Genomic DNA, 24795 nt, shown 5'->3' with positions numbered 1-24795 from the left:
TCCTCACTAAACCAACTCAGAGTTTAAAACAACGAGGCTGAATAGAAAGTATTGTTTCTCAGCTATAGTTTTCTAGCCCACATTCCTTTCATCAAAGTACAGATGTTTTTTGCCTTGGGAAAATGAAAGGCAATAAAATAATTTTGCATTAGAGTGTGCCTTCACTCCCATGCAGTCAGATCCTCACCTGTGTTATGTGGTCTCCACATAGGGAGAGGGGAGAGTTGGGAAAACAATGTGAGCAGGGCAGAGGGGTTGGAGTGGAGTGTGGCCCCCAGAAGGACACAGGTCAGCTGTGTCTGCATCGTGGGGAGAGGCCCGCTTAAGGAATTGTGAACCGTGATCTTCAGATTGGCTCACTGACATTCATCTTACAGGGCCCAGAACTCTGTGAAGAGCACTGTGCTCCACCCCTGGTTCTTCCTCAGGAGCATGTCCCTCCCTTCCCAGCTGCCATCCCCACCCTCTCCCTTCTGGAACTTTTGCTAATGTCGGCAGACATTTTTGTTGGACAGCTGAAGGGGCACCACTGGCATCCAGTGGGTCACAGCCAAAAGTGTTGCTAAATAAACACCCTATGATCCAAGGATGCTAAACAAGTGTCCCCAGACAAAGAGTCCATTGCTAGAAAGTGCCAATAGTGCCGAGACTCAAAACTGTTATAAACTAGTGGACGTCTTAGTTCAACAATGAAATGAATTAAGGCTCATGAAGTTTTGTTACAGAGGTTGGAGCCTGGAGTCCCCAGGTCCTGGCTTTGCAAACTCCCACTAAATTTGTAGTCATGAACAGTGTTGTGAAATCTTGTAATTTAAGTCCAAATTTAACATTTGTTTCTTCTTTACTTGGGTGTTGGATCAGAATTAATTGCTTTAATTTAAACTTGTTCTCTGGGGTATCACCTCTGTGTGGGTCATATATAGGAACCTGACTAGCCTGGCAGCGTGTCCACAGCTGTGTGGTAACGAGTGTGTCATGACAGGTTGGTGGTGTGTGCCCTGCTCACTTTTACACTTTATGCTGTAGACCAACTTCCTAGAAAAATGCCTACCTACTGTAAAAGTTGCATGTAATTTATTTGATTATTCTAAGACTGCACAATAGGAAGACATCACAAGCTCAGAAGTACTGGCCTGTGCTTGAGTGGGAGCCAGCGGTTGAGGTGTCTCCGGAAGGGACAGGGACATTTTGGGGGCCACTTCTCTTTTATACAGTGGAAAGACATGATAGCACTATAGTTTTTGAAAAATCCCTGTTGCAAGCTAAGCTGAGAAGAAATAAACTCTACCAAATATATGCTCATGGAAGATAAATTTAAAAACATGGATTGGCCAAAAGAAAAGAAAAAGTTGAAAATCTCACAGAGAGAAGTGCTGTTATATTTGCACTTGTATATGTACTGACTCCTTCGTTTTGCATGGACACTTTAGGCTAATGATGATGACAATCTTGGCATGCACTGAGATGTTCACTCAGCCCCCTGTGGCACAACACTCTTGTCTCACATGCTGGGCACGTGGAGCCCAGTGTGCAGAATAGCTGCTTTGCCTGACCCTGTGGTAACTGCAGAGCAGATGTGGACCTGGTGACTGCCCAGAGCCAGGAGTGTTGTTAGTAACTTTTATACTTCTACTGTTTCTTTTTGATTTTTTTTTTTTTTTTTGGTACTGGGGATTGAAACTTTTATTGTTTCTTTTTTTTTTTTGGTACTGGGGATTGAACTTAGGTCCTTGTGCTTGCAAGGCAGGCGGTGGAACCACTGAGCTAAATTCCCGGCCCCCTTTTATTGTTTCTTAAAAAGCATTCTCTTAAACATTTTTCCACCTTACTGAATATACCTTATATGGCTTTTTAGCATTAATTCATTATTGTTCCTATTTTATCATAATTTGTATATACCATAATTTAAGTACCAAGTTTAGTATTGTTAGACATTTACTTTTTTTCTATCTTACAATTTTTAAATGATTCCATGGTGAACCTTCTTGAAGATATCCTTGCTAACTTACTTAATTGCTTAGGGTACAATGAAACTGATGCTAGATCTTATCTTTAAATGTCTTAAATGACCCACGTTTCTGAGACTGCCCCTATTTTCCAGGGGTCTGGACCAGTGTGGCACTGGGGGCCGGCTCCCTCCCTCGGCTTCACCCTTCTTCCTGTTGCTCAGTTTGGTTCTGGGGACCTGTGCGATGCTGGTGAAGGAGACCGGTGTCACCGTGTTCGGAGTGTGCTTGGTTTATGACTTCTTTTCCCTCCCCCACAAGCAGGACAAATTGTAAGTTACTTTAAAGTTCTGATAGCAAGTGTCGCCTGGGACGAGAATTGCTTTCCCCCAAATGGATAATATTTTGTTAAATGCATCTTACCTTAGATTGTAATATAATAAACAATGCTTATTCCATTAAGATAAACGCATGCTATCTGCCTAGACTTTTCATACTTTCATAAAAGTTAGTAAGGACTGTGGAATTTTGTGGACGCCTAAGTTAGAAACTTCAGTTTTCAACATACCCATGTGAACTGCAAGTTCATACTTCCAGTTTGTTTTGGTCACACACTGCTAAGAGCATCTTCATTCACACAGAATGGTTGTGAACACTGGTTTTTAGCAGCTAGCTTTGAATCTGAGTGTGAGTGAGTTGATCTCTCAGAGTACCCCTGAGTTGGAGTCTGTGCTTCTCCAGGGTTGGTTGAGGGTGTTTGGAAGAGCCTTTTGACATTTGCCCCTAGAGCCAGGCTACATTGAGCAGCAGCACTGACTTACATGGCATTTTCAATGAGAAGCTTAGCCCATTTTCAATTACATAGCTTAAGTCACATTCATTTTATTCTGTGCCTTGCAGATGATAAGAATAACTAAGGTGTATTAAAAATTCAAGCACATACTCTTAATTTCTTCCCCTATCAAATCCGTAATTACCTACAGTTTTACATGCAGACTTCATTTTTCGGTGATTATAAGGCCCTTACTTTTGAACTTTTGATTTATTTTCCTGTCTTGTCAGATGAAGGATTTTGCTTTTTAAAAAAATCCTGGCTTTTTTGTCCCATTCCCTACCTATTTATACTTACAGACATAAACATAAGCACAGTGCTATTGTGTGAGATGTCATTAAATTCTGATCACTTTTCTTCGTGGGGTACAATGCTTGGAGATAACTGAAATATTGGGGAATGCTTGGCTGGAGCCCTGTAAGTTGCAGAGGGAGGCGTGTAGATGGAGCCCAGTTAGCGGCCAACCCGAGCTCCGCCTTGCTGAGGAGCCGGTGAGCAGAGCCCTCCCCTCGCTCGACCACAGGTGGACAGAGGCCTTTCCTCTCTGCTGAAACCATTCACTGTGCTGCTGGCCTTGCTGCTCAGAGAACAACCTGTAAACCCTCTTGCTTCCCTCTTTCCCCTTGCGTCCACCTTGTCTCTGCCTCCTGGCTCCTGTGTGTTTTGCCTCCCTGGTGGCAGAATGACAGGACAGAGGACTGCATGTGTGCCCACCACCCATCCTGTCCATAGCTGTCTTGATGCTGTCACGGAAGTCGAATCTCTGGGCCTGGGATCCTCCAGCTCCTGTTGCCTGCACTTCTTTCTCTCCTCCTTACTCTGTCACTGTTGATTGAATTGGGGATAATTGGCTGGGTGCACACCTATAATCCAAGCATCTAGGGAGGCTGAGGCAGGAGGACTGAAAATTTGAGCCCTGGGTCGGGGATTTAGCTCACTGGTTCCACCACCTGCCTCGCAAGCACAAGGTCCCAAGTTCAATCCCTGGTACCAAAAAGAAAGAGAAAATTTAAGCCCGGCTTTGATACTTTAATGACTTAGTGAGACCCCACTTCAAAATTTAAAAAAAAAGGGGCAGGGGGTGTAGCTCAGTGGGAAGGCCTTGGGCTCCATCCAAGTGTGTCCTCTCCTCCCTACAAAAGGATTATTCTCTTTAATAATCTCTCTTATCTTTATCTTACTAAACTACTAGAAGTTCCCGGGAAGGACTGCTACTGCTGATATGTGATTTAGAAGTCACACAGCTCATTCTTGGAAACTGTCCACCCTCACAGCCAAGCAGCGCAGCGGGTAGTGACATTCCTTCATCCTTCATCCTTTGTCCACCTGTTCAGCACGCAGCCCATTCTGTCCCTGGACAAAAACAAGGCCGAGATGTTTTCCTCTCCGGGGAGCAGAGAGGGTGCTGGGGGTGACATGTCCCGGAACAGCAACACGGGACTTGGTGACAGTTGTGAAAATGGGAGGCAGGAACGGGGCACGTCAGATGTGGAGACGCGGCCCCAAGGGCTGCATGTCCTCAGTGCTGGTACTGTGCCTGGTGCTGCGCCTGGCCCTGTGATCTCCACAGCCACATGTTTGTGTCACAGGTGCAGAGAGCACCTCCTGCGGTCACCCAGTCTGAGTGTGACTGGAACATGGACCCCTGTCCGTGTGGCTCTCGTGTGTAACCCTGAGCACTGTGTGGGAGGACATGGGACAGGGTGGCTGCGTGGGTCCTGTCCCAGGCTGGCTTAGAGATTCTGAACAGTTGGTTGTCTGTTGGTTGGCACCATGACAAGTTAGACCAGCCTAACCAATAACAAATGCTGGCTGGGCTATGGGGAAAAGGAACCTGTCTCCACTGTTAGTGAGAGTGCAGACTGGTACAACCACTGGAAATCAGTGTGGAGATTCCTCAAAAGACTAGGATTAGAGGCCTCATTTGACCCCGCTATTCCCCTGCTGAGTATCTTCCCAAAAGAATTAAAAGCATCATACCACAGCGATGTATGTGCACCCATGTTTATAGTGGCACAGTTTATAATAGCTAAATCTTGGAAACAGCCCACGTGCCCATCAACTGGTGATTGGATAAAGAAGATTTTTTTTGAAATATAAAATGGAGTACTACTGAGCTATAAAGAAAAACAAAGTAGAGACATTTATAGCTAAATGGGTGCACCTTGAGGCTATACTCTCAAGTGCAATAAATAGGACATGCGTGTAAATACCAAATTGTTTCTCGGATGTGAGAAACAAAGTGTAAATGAGTAACAAAATGTATAATAGATATTGTGAAACAGGAAGAAAATGTTCAAGGGGAAGGGGAACTGGGGGATCGATAAAAAAGGCAAAAAGGAAACAAAGCTTATATAAATAGGGAGAGGTGGAGGGGTTGAAGGGAGGCAAGGGAAATGGGAAAAAATAAGAACCATGATATGTCATGTTCAAATTTCCAATAATGAACATGATCATAATGTACACCTAAAATGTACCAATAAACTTTAAAAAAAAGTTAGACCAGCCTAGAGCTTGCGAGTATTGGTGGTGGGGGAGTCACGAACTCCTTTGGGAATTTCAGATTTGTGACTAGACTGAGGCGAACAAACACACACACGCGCACACACACACACACACACTGTATTTGCTATTTTAGAGGACACATTATAGCACTTGGTGGTTCCTAGGATCTTTCATTGTACCATCTAGGCAAGATGGAAGAGGCAGCCATAAAAGCAGATGTTGTAAGCCCTTGCCTATCAGAAGAGCCATTTATTCTTGTATTTAAGGTTGGGCCACATGAATGGGGGGGGGTCTTTTGTTTGACATCATCTTTAGGAGGAAATATTTAAGGGAGGGTCGGCTTCATAAAGACAGCTTCCTTTTTTTTTTCTTCTTTTTTAAAGATTAGGATATAATTTCCAACATGTAGAAAATGACATTCCTAACCCTAGTCCCTACATTCTTTCTGTAGAGATAACCTCAATCCTGAACTTGGCACTTTTCATTTCTATTTTGTTTCTATAGCCTTACTTCATGTGTATGTACCAGTGAATATCAAATAGTAGTATTTTACATATTTTCAAACTTCACATTAATGTTATTACTGCTGTTTTTTTTTTTCATTTAACATTGGGCTTTGGAGATACATCATTGTTGATATAGCAGCTGTATTTTGTTCATTTAACTGCCCTATATAGTTTTTCCGTTTTTCAGGATTTGGAGTTTAGCTTATTTCCCTAGTTTTTCCATTGTAAACTCTGCTGCATGGAAAATTTTTGTGCAAGTGTTTTGTTCTCATCCATGAGGTCTCAGGCATCTGCAGGGCCCTGGAGCTGCCAGGTGCAGGTGGATTCGAGCTCCTGGGTCGCTGCCCAGGTCACTGCTTCTGAAATGGCTGCAGCAGTCAGTGCAAATCTCCCAAGTTTCACACTCTCACCATCATTTGCTAGTATCAGACTGGTTATTTTTGCTTTCTTTTGAATTCTAATTCTCAGAGGACTCATAATAGGAAAATGTTATTAGAGTCTCTTGGTTGGCCCAGCAATGAACAGTTTAGCAAGACCATAATAGTGTGAATCCTGAATACTGTATCACCCAAATATTATGAGAAAAATGCAGTTGAAGGGTGAGGGGTATGTGTGTGTGTGTTAGTGACCGCCTATGGAACAAGTTCTAGTCTTTCTCAGTAGGAAGTCAATGGGATGTTTTCTAAAATTGAGGAAAAAAAACCAGTGTATTGGTAAATACCAGGAATATAGGGCTGGAAGAATCAAGGACGGTTGCTTCTGGGAGCAAGACTGAGCTAGGCAGGGTGCTGGTGTTTGCTCTTGTAAGCCTCGTCTTCTGTTTGACCTTGTTTTCTCCCCACTGTGTGCATGTAGGAGCAATGGGGCCCTCCATCAGCGTGGCCCACAGCGCCCTGGGAGCCTCCAGCTGGCCTCCCCTCTGGCCCACCCTCAGCGGGAGAACGGGAAGCAGCAGATCCCCCACAGAGGAGCTTGGGGTGGCTGCCACCCTGGACTGCCACAGGAGCCCAAGAGCAGTGGCATCCCAGTGTCTCCGCGAGCCGTGTGGTCCCTCATGAGGTACTAGGGTCACTCTCTCAGCTGTGCATGCTCTCATGCCCACCCTCTCCAGTGCAGCCTGCAATCCTCCCAGAATGAAAGCACAGAGCCAGCCAGCACTGCGTGGTGTCCCTCCCCTGTTTCTCTCCTCTTCCCTTGCTCCCTGCTTCTCCTGTCTTAGGTTGCCTAAGAAAGGAGCAGCTGCTGGAGGAATCAAGTGGAGTATGCCCTGGGGAGCAAGAGCAAAGAAGGGAAAGGGCTGGGACGGTTTGACACTTACTGTGGGATGAAAGGGCCTTGGCTGGGGCCAGGGACTGAGATGAAGGTGGCCGAGTTTGGGGATGTGTTTCGGACACAGGTTCAGCAGGGATTGCTGACAGTTGAGGACTTCAGGGCAGCATAGAAGTTAGGCTGCAGTGGGACTGTGAACCCTGTGAAAGTGGGACTTCGTTGGGTTTGCTTGGGATTGGATTCCAGTTCCCAACACAGCACCTGGCTAATAGCAGTTTATATATTTGTGACATGGATACAGTAATGGCTGGATCATAGGAAAGTATTAGAATTAAGCATAGATAAAATATTTTGGGTAAATCTGACAGTGAAGTAACAGGGAGCAAAGATGTTAACTAGAGGAAAGTTAGCTTTTTGTTTTTATTTTTATTTTAAATTTTATGGCTCTGTGTGTGCACACGACTGTGTAGACTGTGTAGATTAACTGAAAGGTGAAGATGTGGGCATAGAAAGGGGTAAGATGAAATAGTGCCAGAAGTATACTGTTATTCCCTGTTTCATAACTGGCTCTCCAAAGAGGAAATCCTGACCTAAGCACCTGCCAGTTTCATGTAAATGCTCCCGCTGTGGCTGACATGTGTGTCAAGCCTGAGTATGACACTAACCATGGCGTAAGGGGGCTGTGCCTGCCACCGGGCCATTTCCACCAGGCAGTCCAGTAGACATGAATAATCTCAGGAGCACGTGTAACAGCAGGTGGAGTAAACGAACCAGGAGGTGGTGAGCTGGAGCACCTTTGCTTTCAGTGCAGTTTATTTAAGCTTATATAATTTAATTCTCAGTAGTGATTCGTTTTAATACCTGACTTACAAAATTCCTGCACATTTAACAGTCAGCCGTTGCAAGCCACTGCTGGACAACTTCAGCATGGTGGTGAAACGGCCCTTCAGGAGCACGAAGGAAGCTTGTGTGGCCACTGTCTGCTGTGTTGTGGGAAGTGGACGAGCACCTCCCGTGTGTTGTCCAGTTCCACATCACAGTGCCTGCCTCAGGTCTGTGCTGGAATCCTCACCTACTTGATCTGGATGAGTTGTTTTGATCTCTGAACCTGAATATAATGCACACTGCAGGCTGGCTGGTGGGACCGAGAGGAGGTGGCAGGTCTTGGCCGGCACACAGCACTGTTCTGCTGTCAGTGTTAACTTGTGTTGTGGACACTGTGTCCGTGTGCTGTGCAGGTTGCCTAGTGAGGGTGGTGGACCTGCTAGTGGACAGGAAGGGATGAATTTGTAGGATCTTTGTAGTTCAGTTCCATTGCGAGTTTTTGTATTGCGTGCATCCTTGTGAGGTGGACAAAAAACATGGGCTAAACAGTGTCTGGTAAAGTGTTTTCAGAAATTATGTACCGTGTACAGGTGCAAATTCCCCACGATGAGTGTTATCATTATGTATGCCTAAAATGTACCACTAAATGTTTGGCTATAAAAAAAAAAAGAAATTACCTAATGCTAGAACAAATCCAAGCCCAGGGAAAACCCTACTGCAAGTGAGTCATTAAGTGGGCTGATTTTATGTGTGATTCAGTGGCTATCTTCTTGGGGGAAAATATAAAGAAAACCAGGACTGAGGACACACATCTTGGAAAGAGATCCTGTTTCAGGTGCTACTACCTGTTAGTGAATTTTTCTCCTTTTTTTTGGTACTGGGGATCGAACTCAGGACCTTGCATTTGCCAGGCAGGCATGGTGCCACTGAGCTATATCCTTGGCCCTGAATTTCTCTATGTAAAATGAGAAATGTTTCTGTGTAAATATTCCTTCCCCTGCCCTCTTCAAAACATCAAAGTCATAAACATGTGGACATGTTTTCCCTTTCCCACTAGAAAGTCCAGTGAGTTCCAGATGAAATCTTATCTTCATTCCTCATGTATGTACCCGATTATTTCATATGTAAATAACAATGACCATAGTAGGGGTTGAGAACAATACTTGGATGTTCCCACTTTGCCCTGCTACCCTGACGGATCTGTTCTGGATCATTCATGGACAGTGTTCACTAAGACCTACTGTGTGTGGCAGGTGCTGTTTTTTGATGCTGAGACTGTGGCAGAGAATAATCCCCTTCTCTCAGAACTTAGCTAAATGATGATCGTGACATTTTTACTTAAAAGTGAGCTCATCTTCTGCCTTTCTGGGTCAGACAGTGGTCAGGTTTTCACTTCAGGGGATCCTGAAAATTTTTCTTACAAACACCTTGAACATGATGCAAATCAAGAAATTCAGGTTCAGCACAAGAGGAGTTTAGCACTGAAATGCAGTTGTAAGGTAATTCAATTCAGGGGACTTGGGGAGGCATGTTAAGTATTTTGACCTTTCCCGATGAAATGGGGAACTGATCTTTTAAGTGTCATTTTAATGCTTTATTTCCATAGGCCTTGCACTGCACTCTTTTCCCCTAAGAAGGAAGGGCTGTGCAAATTAAACTCCTGAGGTAAACTTTTGAACTTTTATGGCACATGGATGAGCCTATGAGGAGAGTGAATGTGTTTGAGATCATTATTAACAGCTTTGAGAGTGACTCTGAGCAAGTGAAGGGAGATTTTCAGTGACAGAAAAAATCAGTGTTGGAAGCCTGTTACTGCCGAGTATCGACTGGGGTCTCCTCAGTGTTGCGTGCACTGACTGTGTTGACTAACTCAGATTAGCCTCTTCCATTCTCCTTCAGCCGCTACTTCAGATAATGAAATGAATCTGTGAAGATGTGGGTCTACACAAAACTGTATCCAACAGTTAAAAGTGAAGTTTGTGGATTCATATTTATGTAATAGATCCCCCATGCCTTACTTTAAAATCCCTTACTGAAAGTGAAAACCTTAATGATGAATGTTTAGTCAGGATACAAACTACCATAGAAGCAGATATTAACCAAGATTTCATTTTAGGGCTGGGGATTTAGCTCAGTGGTTCCAATGCCTGCTGTGCAAGCTCAGGGACCAGAGTTCAATCCCCGGTACCAAAAACAAAACAAAACAAAAGATTTCATTTTAAAGAGATCTTGAAGAATTTAAATTGCAGCTAATAGTTTCTCCCTCACTTCCTTCACCTTGTTTAAGGATGATCTGGGCACATTTTGCTGTGGTGTTAGCTCTCTTCAGTAGTATGAATTCTTCCGTCTTTAAATGGCTGTGACGTGAGTAGGGTGCCGTGTGTTGGTGGTCAGTGTAAGAAGCAGTGGCTTTGACTGCATTACGTGATGACCCTGTCCAGAGCCAACCAGTGTAATTACAGTTATGGGTTATTTGCTACCCATCGGAACCTGTTTATACCTAGGCTGCTGTCATTTGAACACAATACCAGAATGATAGCCTTTTCTGCTCTTTGTGCCAAGCACCCCAACTGTTTTCACAGTTTCCTGTTCTCTTAGTCTGGCCTGCTGATGGGGCTTGCTGAGGCTTTGCACTGGTGCTGATGCTGGGCAGCAGGCGTGCTCAGTGAGTGCCAAGGCCCTGCAGAGAGGAGGTGAGGGTTGGTGAGAAGGACACGTAGGGTAGGGAGGATGGAATTGATAGAAATGGTGAGAAATGTGTTTCAAAAAATAAAATGAACTAAACTGTTGTTTAAAAATAAACTGTGTGATTGTGTCAGTGTTATAAGGCTTAATTACGAAGGGTTTGGGAATAGTGTCCTGTGCGTGTTTACTCTTTGATGGGCTCATTTTGTCGAGCTGGTTCCCCTAAGTCCTTTTAAAGTCATTTTCCTCAAAGATGGAACTTAACAGAGAAGTATTTTCCTTCATGGATGGAGAATTTGAAGAGAGGCTTTCTTTTCCTTTACTGTGTCCTAACTATCAGTGAGTCATGTTACTTCCAAGGAACCAGACTAGAGTGTGTGGGCTAAGCAGGTTTGACCATGATAAGTTTGTCTGAAAGCTTGTTGAATTCGGCTTTGGTTCTTGAACTGAGCTAAGCACAAGAATAGATCATTTCAGTGAAGTGCTTTTTGGCTTCATTGAGAAGTTAGCTTCTTCCAAATAAATCACATGCTAAGGAAGCAAAATTCCTGTTAAATTATGGGTAGCAGTTGGTAGTTTCTGACTGCTGACAGTCCCTGGATGATTCTGCTTCATCTTGATTGGGTTCTGTTCTTGGCAGTCCTCAGTCCCTGGTGATTCCAGTCGGTGGGTGATGAGTTCTTTCCTTTTTTGGTATAGAGCAATCAAGCCCAGGCATCTGCTTCCAGCTGGATGCGCAGGGACATATGTTGAAAGGGGAAACTGTCAAGATACAGGCATTTCTGGTTGGCATGCCACTCCATCACTGTCACAGCAGGCACTTGGAAGGTCTCAGGTCTCATGCTTTCCGTCAGCTCATCAGATGCCATCTGGATGCTCAACTTCTGGCCCATGTGGCTAAGCCAGCGGCAGCTGTGACTTCAAGGCCATCAACCAGCTCTCCCTCCTGCAGAACACAGCAAGAGCTCTTAGGGTGTTAGAGAGAGTTGGCTGATGATTTCTTTGCTCTTTTAGTTTATGCTTCTGCTGTCCAGCTTAATTTCTTTTCCCTTCTTTCTCTTTTTCTTAAACGTAGCCTGCTGAGAGCTTGGGATGATTGTAATAAATGCATTGTCTGTTCATCTTAACATCATAAACACCCGAAGAATATAAAAGTAATGTCTTCATGAGAACATAATTCTGTGCCAGGTAATAGAGCACTGTGGTTTCAGGTGTTTTGGTGGGATTTCCAGGTTCTTGCTCAAGAAATTGTCTGGCACAGATTTTTATCTGCTGCTTTATAGTGTCAGTTTAATGTGGCAGAATCATAAAGATATGCACAGCTTGAAAGAAATGTTAAAAAAATTTAAGAAGTGTTTGGGAAAGATATTTACATTTAGTCCAGTAGAAGGAAGACAGAATTGTAGGAATGCAAATGATTTGTAAATTGTCTTACAGTTTAGATGCAAGCATTGTAATCCTGATTTCTATCACGATCAACATTGGGGTGCCGCTGTACACTTACCGATGCCCAGAAATCATGGTGAAGGTGTTAAATACAGCACACACTTTTAATTCTTATAAAACCTGGGAGGTAAGCAGTGTATGTAGCAGGAGAGAGCGTTTAGGAAGGAAAATTGTAGTCTTGGTTTGAGTTGTTTACAGTGTTTGGTTACTTTTCTTATACAAGCTTATAATAATTAAGAGAGAAATAGATTGTAAAAGAAAAACATTCTTGCTGGGTGTGGTGATGCATCTATAATCTCAGCACTTGGAAGGCTGGGGCAGGAGGATTGCTTCGAGTTCAAGTCCAGCCTGGGCTACATAGTGACTTCAAGACCAGCCTGGACTACAAAGGAGACCCTGTCTCAAAAAAAAAAAAAAAAAAGCCAGGAAAAGAAAGAAAAAGCATTCCTATAGCCATGATGGCAGTGCTTCAGAGTTTAGCAAGGTGATAGGATGCCTGTGATAGAACTTCATTCTTCAGTGACGAATTCTATCCTCATTATAAATTGTTTCAATTCATATTTATTCTTAGCTTCTGAAAGGAACAGTTGATTTTTTTAATTAAAATTTTTTGTGTATTTAGAATTACTATTGAATAAAACATCACTTTAATGAGCAACTCATTAGGTTGAAAATCAAATAAAGACATAATTACTTCTTTTTTAGATAGGTGACTTAATAACCTTATAGGAAGATGTGCCCTATGTTATGGATTTATGAATTTTTAATGTTAATCATATTATTCAGACCATGATCTTTATTACTTTATATATAAGCTGGAAGTGCATATTGATTTTGAAATCACCCTAAGCTCCTGTCGTCATTAGGGGCCCAGCATTAAAGATTTTCCCTTAGTGATTTAACCCGTACAAGTATGGTAAAGTGCTTAGAGGAAACAGAAGTATGGATTTTTAGGAGATGAAGGCAAATAATGTATCATAATTGGAAAAAATAAAAACAACCAAACCCAAGTGACAGCCAGAGCTGTCAGTGTTGTGTTTCATGTTAACAGATAGACATGCCCTGGGTGTGTGATGAATAACCAGGATGTTTCAGCCTTGGAGTATTTTGTTTCTGATGGTTAGGTCTTTATCATAGATTTGTCTTCATACTTTGCGTTTGGCTTCCTTAAGTGATTTCTCTTTATGACGTGAAAGGAGTGTGACTTTGAAAGGAATGATGACCCATACTGCAGTTATGATGAAAAACAAAAAGGCATAGATTAAAAAAGTAGTCTTTAATTACAAAACTGCCATTTGGGTTGACAGTGCGTTCAGGGAGAGGTTGTGCATTCTTGGCTGGGACAGCTTGTTTTTCCCTTCTTCACAACTGCAGTGCAGGTAAACCTTCCTTGCTGGTAGTTGAGATTGCACCCCAGTCCCCGGAAGACTGTACCAGTGTGATTACGGCTGATGCCCAAGAAAACAGAATGTCCAGAATGTAAAACCCTTATTATTGCCCATGCTCATGGTTGTTTATGAAAAACCTGAACAGTGCAGAGTTGCTGATTCATTTCTGTTTTGTTTTTTGAAGAGAATACCTATATCCTGGCTTGCACTGGAGATAAAGGAATGAGAGGCAGTGTGGGAGAGTCTGGCTGTAGAGACCTTGGCTGGACTTGGCCTCTGCTTTCCCGAGCCTCTTGGACCGGTTGCCTGTGTCTGTGTGGGTGAAATGCCAGGCGGCGGGGGACAGGGAGGTGGTCTCATGTCATTTGGTACTCTCGCTAGTGTCTGTTTTCTTTAGCTCTCATGAAACTATTTTCCTTCCCTCCTTCCACCCTCCTTGGCCTGTGTGCAGGTAGGAGCTAAATGGGAGGTGGTGGTTGACCCTTAAGGAGATGTCACAGTGACACAGTGAGTGACTAAACAGACTGAGGGAGACATTGTGCTAGTGTATTTGTACTCACTTTTCTCTTTTCCTCTTCCATCCGAGATTCTTGACTACCTAAACCTTTGGAACTAGGTTGGGTGTATTGATGAGCACCAGTGTGCATGGTGGCACACTCCTGTGATCCCAGGTACTTTGGAGGTTGAAGCAAGAGGATTCTGACTTCGAGGCCTGTCTGGGAAACTTAGCAAGACCCTGTCTCTAATAAAATAAAAAGGGCTGGGAATATAGGTCAGTACTTCCTGGATTCGATAACTAGTATTCCCCAAATCTTCCCTAAAAACCCAGAACACAAGAAAAGCATTGACAGGAAAATGTTGCTATTAAAAAGATTACCTTTTAAAAGATTATTTGTGTGGCACCTTTAAACTTCATAGAGTTGTGCATTTGCAAACTGACTCCCACTGACTTTTTTTTTTGGTTTTTGGTTTTTTGAGACAAGGTCTCCCTTTATAGTTCAGGCTAGCCTCGAACTCACAGTGATCCTCCTGCCTCTGCCTCCGAAGTGCTGGGATTACAGGCATGCACCACCACGCCCGGCCCTCATTGACTCTTAAAAGGCAGTTCATGATTCATTTGATGAATAAGCTTTTTAAAAATATTGTTTTTGTACTGGAAACTGAACCCAAGGCCTTGCACATGCTCTACCACTCTGCCTGATCCCCAGCCCTTGATTAAAAGCATTTATTAAACACTCACGGCATACAGATATCATAGGGGTCATTTGTCTGTAAAGAACAAAACTTTCAAAAAACTTATTCAGGCAAATTGGGCAGAAGGAAAGTCTCGAATCTGGTCTTACCTGAAGACAGATACTGAGGCTGCTTTCTGGACTTAGGATCTAGCAAGATCAATACATTTACTTACTTTTTCCTCCTCAGGGCTTTAAGTCTCTCTTTTCCTTTCATTAAAAAATCCATATTTTCCTTTCTTCCTCATTTTAAAGACTGGGTTTCTTAATTGGGTGAGTGCAGATCTGAGAGAGAGAGAGAGAGAGAGAGAGAGAGAGAGGATATGCACCTTGGAGCTCAGCATTGTGGTAGTGGGAGTCATAATGCAAGATGCGGCCGAGGAGTCCACAGGTCTGCTGGGAAGTCTGATTCTGAGTCCAGACAGGACATATTACTTAAATGTGAAGATGAGAAAATTCAAACCACGGCTCAGTGGTACCATGCCTGTCTCATAAGTGCAGGGTCCTGAGTTCGATTTTGTGTACTAGAAAAAAAAAAAGAAATTTCAAACCATTTGATACTATTTTAATTTTGAGAATGACATAATGGTGTTGTAGAGCTTTTTACCATAAGTGAATCCTGCATATTTGTAAAAGCTGAGTATTTTCTGTTTGTTAAGATTGTCTCTTATATGAAAATTTCTTTGTACATTTTTTGTTGTTCTGTCATTTTGTGGTTTTCTAGAGTTTTTATATTTAAGGAGAGTGAACAGGAGCCTTGAGGATACATTTGTTTTCTTAGCCCCTCAGTAGGGTGTCTGCTATTTATCCACACATTGTAATTGATTGAAGCTTCTTCAATTTATGATTGTCTTCCAAGGAACAGAATATAATTGAAACCTGGTAATCCGTTCCTATTATCCATCCAATATTCTGAGTTTATAATTTTGATTTCCAGTTTCTGATTAAAATTATCATTTCTTCTTATGTGTGTTTTGTCCGAGCAGCTGTTGTATTTTGTAATGGAGCAGAAATTGCTTTTCTACATGTCAAAGAAATGAGCAGATGCAAAGTAAATATCTTCTTCTGGCTTGATCTATTGGATGCTCTGCACCCTAATATTGACTGTTCTCCCCGGCATTACACCAAGTGCAGCTCAGTGCCCAGTGGCAGCCATGAGCTGCCCAGGATTCTCTCTGGCCAAGATAAATTCTGATCATCTCTGCATGTCAGGCTCTGAGTTCTGGAGCTTGAGTAGAAAGAGTCAGAGTTTAATGTTCACATAAGGAAAATAGCACGTTGACCTGCAGAGCTGTATGGATGGAATTTCCTCCAAAAGGCTTCTAGAATTTCCTTCCTTGTTAACCCTTAGTGATGGTGGAGTGACACAAGCTCAGTGGGCAGTAACTTGCATCCTGGAGTCACACACAGGGCTGAGATTTCTTATGTAGTTGCACTACAAACTTGAAGAATCTGATTTCTAGATCTACAGATCAGCTAGAAAGTTGGAAGTCTTGGTTTTGAAAAAAGAATTACAGTAATGATGATCCTAAAGGACATGGATTGTGTAGAGTGTAGCATGAGGCCTAGCAGGACACAAACACCCCATTCGTGCTAATCTAGTCTTTCTACAGCGAGGAAGGGCGTGGGGTAGGTGCATGTCTATTAGTGCATCTGTGGGCCTGCTTTGCCATGTCTCAATGTCTTCATCAGCACCTTTGCAATGTCTTCATTATTCATGATCTCCTTCCCATTATGAGGCAGAAGGAAGCCAGTGGGTGCTTTGCCCAAGTTGGGGTGAATGTGGCTCACCGTGTCCTGGGAAGGTGAAAGGCACGGCTCAGGGAGGTTGCATGATTTGCACCGCGTCCCATAGCTAGAAAGTGGGAGAGCTCGGATTTGAACTCACTTTTATCTGATCTACTTAGCTGGGTTCCCCAGGCTCTTTATAGTGTTTTCCTGAGAAGATTTACATGAACAGGAAGAACTGTTGTGGGATGGGCAGAAGTACCCTACGAGCGCCACCCTGTTGCATGGGTTTCTGGTGTGCTGGGGTCGTGTGGCTCTCTGTCTTCTCTGTGGGGCACTGTGGCTCTGCCTGGCTTATAGATGTGTCCCTGTCAGGCTGGAGGTCAGAGGACTTATCTCTTCAGAGTACCCGATCCAGCAGTGTGCAGAAAGACATCTTCTCTTTGAAGTGAGATTCGGAGATATGTCACATTCCCCCGTAAGCAGTCTTCAGAGCAGCCTGAAGAGCCCCGGAAGCAGCAGTGGCCTGCTCTGCAGCCCTGTTAAGTCTACCTGCCCAGGTCTCTGTTGGAGGGTGGTGCTGCTCTCTGTGGAACTTCCTAATGTGTGTGCACAAATGTGTGTGTGTGTGTGTGTGTGTATGTATGTGTGCATGGTATTGCTCTGCAGATGGTTCAGAGTTAATGTGTATCTGTGAAAGTACCCACCACGGATGTAACTGAAGTGAAGTTTGCTTGTGGTCATGGTGGCGCACTAGGGAGTCTTTTTTTCAAAGAAAAACAAAAAGAAGAAAAAGTTGCCTTTCTGTTATTTTTTGTTTGTTTTTGTCTGAGGAATTTAAGATATTGAGGAAAAATAAAACAGATAATACAGTATACATCTGTGTTCTTGCTCTCCCCAAGGAATGAAATGTCCTGGTGTAGTCTTCAGTCTGCTTTGACATTGCTCTGGGTCTCATTCCCTTTCCATCTCCTCAGTGACAAGTCCTGTTTGGGCTTCCTGTGCGGAGGCTGCTTTCTGAGACCATACCTGTCCCATATGAATTACGGTACCTCCCCTGGTCAGTCCAGTCATACAGTCAATTTCCCACATAGGAGAAAGAAGGCTGGGAGGAGAATGTGCCCTTCGAAGCTTCAGGTTTTCTCTTGTCATGATCTCTGGAACCTGCAGGCTGAACAGACCCGGGCTGTCTTTGAGCTGGGTAACCCAGAGAGATCTAATATGAGTCATACACAGCTGACTCAGCATCTGGCTTCTCTTCCCTTCCTTTGTTGTCACCTGCAACAAGCCCTGCTGCTGGGGGCAGGTTGCTCTGATCCCTGGTTCTGAGCCCTGTCTGAGCTGGACTCTTTGAAGTACTGTCTTCACCTTGGGAGGGTTTGTCCTTTTGCTCCATTACAAATGGAGTGAAGTTTCTTCTGTGTCTACAGACTTCTGTGTTAGGATGGTTTATTAAATGTTATCACTCAAACCAGTGGACATTCACAGGCATTTATTAAACACCTATGGCACTTGCTGCATGCACATAGTTGTAACCACTTTCCATACATTAACTTACCCTCAGGACAGCACTGTGTGTTTGTACCATTATCACTCACTTTTACAGACTCAATAATGACACAGGAAAGGACAGTAATCATTATGCACTGCGAACATACACTAATAAAATTTTTTAAAAATCCAGCTAACCTGGAAGTCATGTCCTTGTGGCTCAATCTTCAGTCTTTGGGCACATTTTGGTGGGAAATTTCTTAACTTCACAGAATGATCCTTGTTTAATGAGGTCACATCCTTGAAGAACTCAGAGGGTTACATGCCTTCTTAAGGGTCTAGCCTTCGGGTTGTCAGGGGCTTTACCTCTTTACAGTGGCAATAAATATCTTGAGGAACAAGGATTCTCCCCTCCTAGAAATATCTACCATAATGGCTTCTGTTCTAACAAGCAAAAGAAGAAAATAAAAACTCCAAATAACCAATTACTGAGACTAAAGCAAAATTAAGTGTTATTATAAAAAATGAGCTTGGTGGGCCAGGAATTTAGCTCAGTGGTGCCGCCGCCTGCCTCACAAGTGCAGGGTCCTGAGTTCAATCCCCAGTACCTACCCCCCAAAAAATTAGCTTGGTGAAAAATTGCCAATGGCAGCCCAATATTAAATACATGGGGGAAATGTCGTAAATTCTGAGTCTGTTGCTGAAATATTTTCATATGTGTACATCTTTTTCTGTTTGGCCTGTAGAATTGTCATAGTAACTTATGATCTTAAAGCTTCTGTGCATAGGTCACCCATCTGCTCACTGCTGCAGCGCAAGGAAGGAAAGCACACACCAGGAAATGAGAAAAATGGAGGGACTGGTATCCAGGGGAAGGGGCAGAGGTTCATCCACGGGAGAAATTCTTGCATTTCCTAGATCCCACATAAAAAAAAAGCATGTCACTATTTCTTCAGGTTAGTAAACACACATGGCCTTACCAGAGACAGGCGAACCCAGCAAGGTATTTCAGAAGAAATAAATCATCCCTGCAGACATCACAGTTGTGTTTTCCTAAAGTTCAGAGACGTGTGGAAATGTAAGAAGACAAAAGGCAGTATCTCATTAGGTATCATGGTTTCTTTTGTCTGCTCATGAGAAAGCACAGGCACCAACTTAACTTTTAGGGCATGTTCTGCACCTGGGCAGTATCAGAGAGAGCAGCAGATCTTTATGCTATGAAAGGTAGAGACTCAAGCATTCGTACCAGAAGCAAATATACTCCCTAGGAAATTGTTGGATGTAGGTATTCAAAAGGAGAATAAGCAAACAGCTTCAGGTGCATTAACGTGCTTTGGAAGCTGCAGTGAAAAGAAAGTGGCCTTGGGTTGTCAAAACAAAGAAATGGGAATTTTCCCAAGTAAACAGTACAGAGAGCTGAGCAGTATTGAAACAGGTGAAGAAAAGAGCATGATGTGTTGAGTTACAGGAAAGTTATTGATGGCCTAGAAACAGGAGACTGACCAAGAGTGAATAAAAAAGCTGCTCATAAGAAATTAGAGATCACAGTGAGGCATAAAGCCAATCTGATTGCAAATTTTGTCAAGTTGCAAGTAGGAGAGGGCGAAGGCAGGCTGTGTTCAGGAGATGGAAGATTTCATTAAAAAGTGTTGAATTCTAGACAGAAAGGAGACCCGACAGGGCAAGCAGCAAGGATCTTTGGGTGACTCTTGTGGCCTCCCAGTGCCACTAAAATGGCTGTCACCTCCTTGGCATTAGGAATTAAAAGTGTGGTAATAAATAAGTGGTTGTGTAGGAGGTGTTAGAGATTTCCCTTGGATTGTGGCTTTATGTCAACCAGAAGTCATCCTAGAGATAATGAGGTCAGGGCACCCTGGGCTGGGGGCTGGCACAGGCCCATGCTGGCACCCTTGGGTTCTGAGAAGGTAGGGAAGGACTTGAGGGAGACATTGGATCTTGAAGTCAGACCACCAAGGTGCAGCTGCCCCTCCTCACCTTAGGGACCCAGCAAGTCCTTCAGCCTTTTTAAGCCTTCATTTTCTCATGTGCAAAATGGGAATCCTAACAGCATCTACCTTGTGGAGCTGTTTGTGGGGTTAACGGGCCAACACGCAGTTCCTGGTACCCTGTATTAGTTGATTCACTGCTTGTCTTTCCTTTATCTCATTTAAGCCTCGCCATAACATATCCAGGTTGGTTTTACTATTTCCATGTAAAACAAATTAAACTCCTAGAAAATAACTTGCCAAGAGTCATGGATGGAATCAGTATTTGAACCCAGGTCTTGGCTGACCTAAGTCTGTGTTCCTGTGCTGTGAAGAGTGGTGGAGGCTGTTCCCAGATGAGTGGTCAGGCTACTGTACAAAGCTTCCTCTGATGGTGACAGAGCAGACTGAGGCCCCGCGCTGCGGCTCCTAATAAAAACATTGTTGCTCGATGTGTGCGAGTACTGTGGTAAGAGTTGCTGTTTAATAGTTAAAGGATCTCTTTGAGATAGGTACTATTACCTGTCAACATTTATGAATGTGGAAACCTGGGTCAGGACAGTAGGCAGGGGGACCAGATTTAGAACAGGATTTGTTTGACCTTAGAGACAGTCTCTCAGCGGAGTTCTAATGGTTCTTTCTGTCCTTGTGTCTGGTGCCTTCTTGCCGTAAGAGTCTGCTGTGCTGCTGAAACATGCACCTTGTGTTTCTGCTGCCCATGGGTTCCTTGTCATCATCCCTGAACCTACACGTTTCCATATTCATCCTGCCTGAAGCCAGCCCTTTAAGGTTCCTGCTCCTGTGCACCTGGCTAGGCTGGTTTCTCCCATCCTCAGGCCCACTGCATTGAGATTGTTGTAGTGATTTGTAGTATTATACATGGCCTTTTCAAGATGATTTTGAAGTCTTTAAGGTGTCGTTAAAAATAAATCCCAACAATGTTTAGTACTGTATCTGAAGATGTAATTTGTATTTTATATAAATTCTTCAGTTGACTAACTTGAAGAAAAAGATATTCTGATCAAAGGAAATAATCACAATACATGTCCTAGTTTATGGGAATCAGAATAAACATGTTAAATGTTGTAATTGAGAAAGGGGAGTGATCGGAAGAAAATGTATATTCCTGTGAAAAGAATATCTGAAACCACAGGGGAATTGATACTCCAGTTTAGAAAAATTGGATCAGTCAGGTGCCAGGAATCTTTAAAGATGCAACAAAAAGTGATATCTACTATGATTAGAACAGTCTGTGTATGTCAGTGTAGTCATACACCATCATTTCATTTTCTTTTTAAAATTTTTAAGTGGATCTAATGTGTGAACTTGTTTTTATATTAGTATTTATATTGGTTATTTATAACGTATATATATAACTTATATTGGTTATTTGACTGCATCAAATGAGAAGAGAAAATAAAATTAATATTAAATTCAGAGACTGTAGTACACTTTCATATGCAATAAATAGTTCTTGCTTAAAAGAAGAAGTTTGTAAGGTTTTTTAAACTTTGTTCCAAGAACAAATAGTTACTCTCTACTGTTTTACTTTTATGCTGTTAAAAAGTCTACTTTGTTAGAATTTTAGATGATTATCAGCCTGTTTCTTTACTGAATTAAATTCTCATTTAGTAAGAACTAGAGCTCACTGAAAGAAAACTGCAAAAAATAAATTTTCATTAATTTATCTTTACTCCTGACTGATCATTGCTTCCTCCAAGCTGCAATTCATGATGTTCCTCGAGAAGATGTGGTATTCATTCCTGTTTGATTTAGAGTTAACAGGGTGGGCCTTGCAAAAAGGCCTTTTGTACCTACTATACTTTGCATAAATAAAGCAGAGATTAAAAAACTCATGCTCAGTCCAACAAGCACTAATGAAAATACCAACATTGAGAGGGTCTTTCCCCTTTTTTGAACAAATACTAAGTAGAATTTTTCATTGTGATTCCTTCCCCTTTTTATTTCTCCAGATAAATGAATACTAAGTGAACCACTAAGATTTTGGACTTTAAGAACCATTATTCCTGGATTACTGGGTTTCATTCTGGTTGGCAACAGCTGAAGAGAGAGCAGGTGACCCCTGTGTTGGCATCAGGACATAATGAAGCCATTTCGTTGCTAATGGCACCGTCTGCTGTGCATGGCAACACTGTTGTCCCAGTATCCCTTCTGAAGACAGTTCTAAATGGAGTCTCTCTGCTTGCTTGCAGTAAATCTCACTTTCTGAGAAGGAAAAGTGGAAAAAGATAATCCATAGCATTTTCTGGAGTAATATTTTGGTGAAACTTTCAAGCAGATGTGGAAAAATGATTTTGTAGAGCCTCAAGCTCAGAATTTCAAGTGACACATATTACTAATAATACATTCAGCCTAATCCATCTGCCTCCTAAGAAACGTGCTTGGTTTCCACAAAATATACTTTTTAAAGAAAAGTGCTAGCAAAGATATTTGTGTGTGTGGGATATTTTTTTTTGGCTAATGGAGGGAGCTAGATTGCATGCCATGGTTTGAATTAATGGAAGAGCCACAGGACTCACCTTGTGTATCTTATTATTCTATTCTATTCTACTCTATTCTATTCTATTTATTTGGACAGATTCTCACTATGTAGTCCAGGCTGGCCTTGAACTTACTATATTGCCCAGGCTGACCTCTAACTGCAGTCCTCCTGCCTCAGCCTCCAGAGTATTGGGATTACAGGTGTGTGCCACCACTCCTGCTCCATGTTTATTTTTTAAAATCCTGTACTCTAATAAGGTGGAAAACACAAAAATGGACGGATTCCTAGATATATGAACTACCAAAGCAGAATCAAGAAGATACAAAAATTCTTAATAACCCAGTATAAGTCAATGAAATTGAAGATTTAATTAAAAACCTACCAACAAAGAAAAGCCCAGGCCCTGAGGGATTCACTGTTGAATTCTACATGAAATGTAGAGAAGACCTAATGCCATTACTCTTCAAACTCATAAATGAAATTGACAGGGAAGCAGTACCCCCAGGGTCATTCCTGGAAGCAAGCATCACCCTGATACCAAAATCAGAGAAGGATCCAACCATAAAGGAGAACTGTAGGAGGGTGACACAGGGGCTGCCTACACTGGCAGGGCAGTGTCCTCAGGCAGAGGGGCTGTTCCCTTTGTCTCCTGGATTCTCACTGCCATCACAGCTGATTAGGGCACTGGCTCTAAAAACGGGGCTGATACCTCAGGTGCCACATTCTGGCATTCATTCTGCACTTTGGAAATTGCAATATTGCCGAAAACTCTTCTGGCCACTTAGCAAAGCTCCTTCTTTAAAAATGTTTCTACTACTTGGCCAACAAAATGAACTTGATGTTGTATAGCCAGGCAGTTCTCTGCTTAAAACTGCTGATTCTCAGGTTCTCTTTCTGTTCACAGTAACTGGAGCATGCCACTGCTCTCATGCGTGTGTGTGAGTGGAGAGTAATAAACTCTCTTTTTACTCAGCATTTCAAACAGGCTTCAGTGTTTGGTCCACCAACCTCCCAAGCCTTCCTTCCCCCTGTGATCTGGGGCTCCTTCACTGTTATCCTTAGCAATATGCAAAATCTCAGCTTTGCATTTAGGACAATCAGTGTAGGGTCATAGTACTGAGCCTGCCTGCCTTTCTTTTTCCTTTTTCCTTTTTCTTTGATCATTCAGTGCTATAGCACAGGCTCCATTAGTCACACACTGGATCTTTCCAGATGCAGAGCTCCTGGGCCGGTCCGTGTTAGGGTTTCATTGCTGCATTTTGACATTTGGGGCGATTTAATTGCCTGTGAGGATGTTCTCTGCCTACTGAGGAAGGAGAATCAGTTTCCCCTGCTGTGCAGCAAGGCCTTCTGGAAGGTGGAAGGGTGAGCTGTTTACTGTCTTATCACCCTGTTTATGTAATTCATTAACTCCTAGCCACATACAGTGCTCCTGTGCTTGAGTCACCCAGATACAGTGTTTAGAAGGGCTAACCCTGTGTACGCACATTGAGCATCTAAAGCTAAGTAGCTCCAGAATATTCTCTATATAGAAGCTGTCATGTTACTATAGAGAGAACATTGTGTTATATATGTAAGAATATTCTCTGTATTGAAGCTCCTGCGTCACTGTCCTCCTGACTTTTCCTGGCCTGTTCTCATGAATGTTTGTCTTATGTGTTATTGATTTCCAGTGATTATTCCTGTTGTGGCTTGTGAGCACCATATTCTATGGCTAGCATTTAAGTGTGGATGGGATTTGGGGCTGGTTAAAGGCCAAGGGTGCAGCACATCACACATTGTTACAAAGCCCATGATAAGCGTGCACAGCAGACAGGAAGAATTCCAAAAGCAGCTGAAGGGAGTGTGGCGCTGATTGCCCTCCTGCAGGGACACAGTTGGCCTGGCTATTTATACGCTTGTCTTGGCCACATGCCTTATTTCCTGTTGAACTCACAGACTCAGATGCAGATTGAAGAGGACTTTATTAACAGTATAGGGAGACCTTCTCTGGGGTTGTATTTAGATTGGGAAATGGCATGGAATCTCTTCCAAGCAGAGTAAATATTGTGTTTAAATGTCCCTGGTGCCCTGAAGGACAGTGTTCATGTTAACAACTTCGTTATAAAGATAGCAAACATGGCCAGAGAGCAGGGGATGCTTCTGTGACACAGACTGCTTCCTTTCCATCTCTCTTTGCTCTGCATCACTGGGTCAGGACCCCAGCAGTGTGGGGTGTAGGTGTCCCCTGTCTGTGGATCAGGTGGTGTCTGAATTGTATTCAAAGATCAGTGAAGGACCAGAATATGATGCCATCTATGTTTCTAAATTCTGCTCAGCCCAAGTACTTGGCAGTCAACCCAGTTGAGCTGTGGAATCCTGGGCGTAGGTGGGTCTTGAAAAATTTAGGAGAGGCCGGAATGAAATTCTTCCACCAGACAGTCTGTCTTTTGGATTCAGACTCATGTCTTTGAA

At 42.9% G+C, this 24795-nt stretch overlaps 1 protein-coding gene across 2 annotated transcripts in view; it reads left to right on the top strand.

The window, feature by feature from the left end:
• Tmtc1 (transmembrane O-mannosyltransferase targeting cadherins 1) overlaps positions 1–24795 on the top strand; it is a 258438-nt gene that overhangs the window by 24391 nt on the left and 209252 nt on the right. For both annotated transcript variants that reach the window (XM_087199944.1, XM_087199945.1), the window contains exons 4-5: positions 2102–2278; positions 6645–6848. In XM_087199944.1, the coding sequence (XP_087056070.1) occupies positions 2102–2278; positions 6645–6848 (381 nt within the window). The remainder of the gene's footprint in view (positions 1–2101; positions 2279–6644; positions 6849–24795) is intronic.

The sequence above is a fragment of the Heterocephalus glaber genome, unplaced genomic scaffold (assembly GCF_053883595.1).
Source record: "Heterocephalus glaber isolate CG9 unplaced genomic scaffold, H.glaber_assembly_v1.0 deba00001733, whole genome shotgun sequence".
Classification (NCBI taxonomy): domain Eukaryota; kingdom Metazoa; phylum Chordata; class Mammalia; order Rodentia; family Bathyergidae; genus Heterocephalus; species Heterocephalus glaber.
The sequence above is the reverse complement of the archived record's forward strand: the minus strand, read 5'-3'. Positions and strand labels throughout refer to the sequence as shown.